Source organism: Phyllostomus hastatus, unplaced genomic scaffold, assembly GCF_019186645.2.
Source record: "Phyllostomus hastatus isolate PE091 unplaced genomic scaffold, TTU_PhHast_1.1 phas_contig_159, whole genome shotgun sequence".
Lineage (NCBI taxonomy): Eukaryota > Metazoa > Chordata > Mammalia > Chiroptera > Phyllostomidae > Phyllostomus > Phyllostomus hastatus.
The window spans coordinates 1,575,469-1,577,391 of record NW_025333640.1 but is presented as its reverse complement, the minus strand read 5'-3'; the positions used below and the strand labels follow the sequence as shown (position 1 = coordinate 1,577,391).

At 64.7% G+C, this 1,923-nt stretch overlaps 1 protein-coding gene across 1 annotated transcript; it reads right to left on the bottom strand.

Moving 5' to 3' along the window:
- Positions 1–247: 247 nt before the first annotated feature.
- ZNRF4 (zinc and ring finger 4) lies at positions 248–1,665 on the bottom strand. The gene is given in 2 exon segments (XM_045831360.1): positions 248–1,336; positions 1,339–1,665. Coding segments are annotated over 2 exon segments (1,416 nt in total).
- Between the last annotated feature and the right edge of the window lie 258 nt (positions 1,666–1,923).

Sequence of the window (1,923 nt, the reverse complement as noted above, 5' to 3'; positions counted from 1 at the left end):
GCGACCTTGAACGCCCCGCCCCCGCCTAGCCCCAGCCCACACCCTCTCACTCACCTGCAGACGGCCCAGCCAGCCTTGGGCTCTGCAGGGCTTTGTCACATGGGTGGCACAGGGGGCCGGAGGCCCAGGCAGCCCTACAGCAGCCAGGGTGAGAATCTGTTTTCAAACCCATTTTATTCTCTCCAGACTAGAAACACTCATTTCTACCCTACCCACCCCGATCTTCACCAGCCAGGGTCTGCGGGCCTCAGAGCGTGTCTGGGGGCCTCTCTGAGGGCTCCATGGCCTCAGCCAGCCCCATGGAGGTGGCACTGCAGCGGTGGTGCGGGCTGGCTCGGGCCAGCAGCTCCAGCCTCCGGGGGCGCAGCCGGGCCTGGATGGCCCAGATGGGGGGCTGGTAGCCCTGCAGGTAGGGGTCCTCGTCAATGCTCTCAATGGTGGAGTCGGAGCTGTCTTCTGTGCTGGGCACTGACCGCTTGCACACGGGGCAGGAGCGCTGGGCAGCCTGGGAAAACCAGGGGTCGATGCACTTGCAGTGATAGATGTGGGAGCAGGGCAGGATCTTGAGCTGCTCACCCTCCTCATACTCGTCCAGGCAGATGGCGCATGTGTCGTTGAGCCGCGTGAAGGTGCGGACCTGGGGCTTCCGGCAGGCTGGCATCTTGGCCACCGCAGGCCCGCGGGCCCACCAGGACCTCAGGCAGTTCCCCAGGTATCGCAAGACGAGAAAGGTGGATGTAAGCAGGGCCAGGGCGCAGCCCAGGACCCAGGAGACGGCCAGCACGGGGCGGCAGTCCAGGTCGGGGCATGGCGGGTAGTTGGGCAACAGGAGGACGTGGGCGGACTTGTCGCAGCACACGATGAGCTGCAGGTCCTGTGAGGTGGCCTCGCCCACGAACACCGCGGGGATGGAGATCTGGCGCCGCAGGTCCTCGTAGACGTGTGCCATGCGCACCAGGTCATCCGAGAGAACGTTGTGCACGATGGCGGCCTTGAAGCCGGCCCGCTGGGCGTGCAGCACCTTCAGGTCAAATGTGCAGTCGTAGCGGCGGATGAGGACGATGGCGCCCAGGGAGCCGTTGCCCCCCGGCTGCGGGCCCTCGATGGGGTGGCATGCATTAGCCGGCTTGGCCTCCATCAGGTAGCCCCGCACACCCTCGGGGGCCAGGGGCACCCCGAACATGGCTGGCAAATCTTCAAAGTCCACAATGCTGGAGTTCCCGTCTAGCACGGCCCGCACCAGCGCCTGTGAGGGCACCAGCAGCTCCCACAGGATCAGTGCGGCCCGAACCGCCCCCGGGGCCAGGGCCATCTGCTGCCGCCCCATGGCCACCCGAGCTCCCCCTCCCCCTCCTGCTTTGGTTTGAGCCTTGGTCCCACCGGGGATGGCAGATGGGAGGCCTTTGGGCATCCGAAGGGCCTCCCAGGGGCCGTGGCCAGGATGGAATGGAGGTGAGCTTCGAGGGGAGGCTCAGAGGCAGGTAAGCAGAGCAGCTGGGACCTGGGTGGCCCTAGATGGAAACTGCGTCTGGGAGCAGGCACGTTTGCATTGTGTCTCTGAAGGCAGGTCCCAGCAGGAACTGACCTACCAGGGTGGCCTTGCTGGCAGATGATGCTGAGGCCAGGAGTCCCCAGGATTCTAGATGCGCCCACCCTCTGTGACATCATCCAGTTACATTCTACCCCCGGAGGCCTAGCCGCCTGGGCCTGCGGCCAAGACAGAATTCCTAGGTCTCTGACCCGGGGCTTGGCAGCCTCTATAAAAGAAGTCTCAGAGCATCCACAGCTCCTCAGCTCCCTCAGGCCTTACGTGGGCTTGGGGCCCTGAGTGGCGTGGAGCCAGGACTCACACAGTCTACGAGCATCATCTCCTTGTGCCTCTCAGCGACCCAACAAGGGAAGTGCCACTGTTACCCGCTTTTG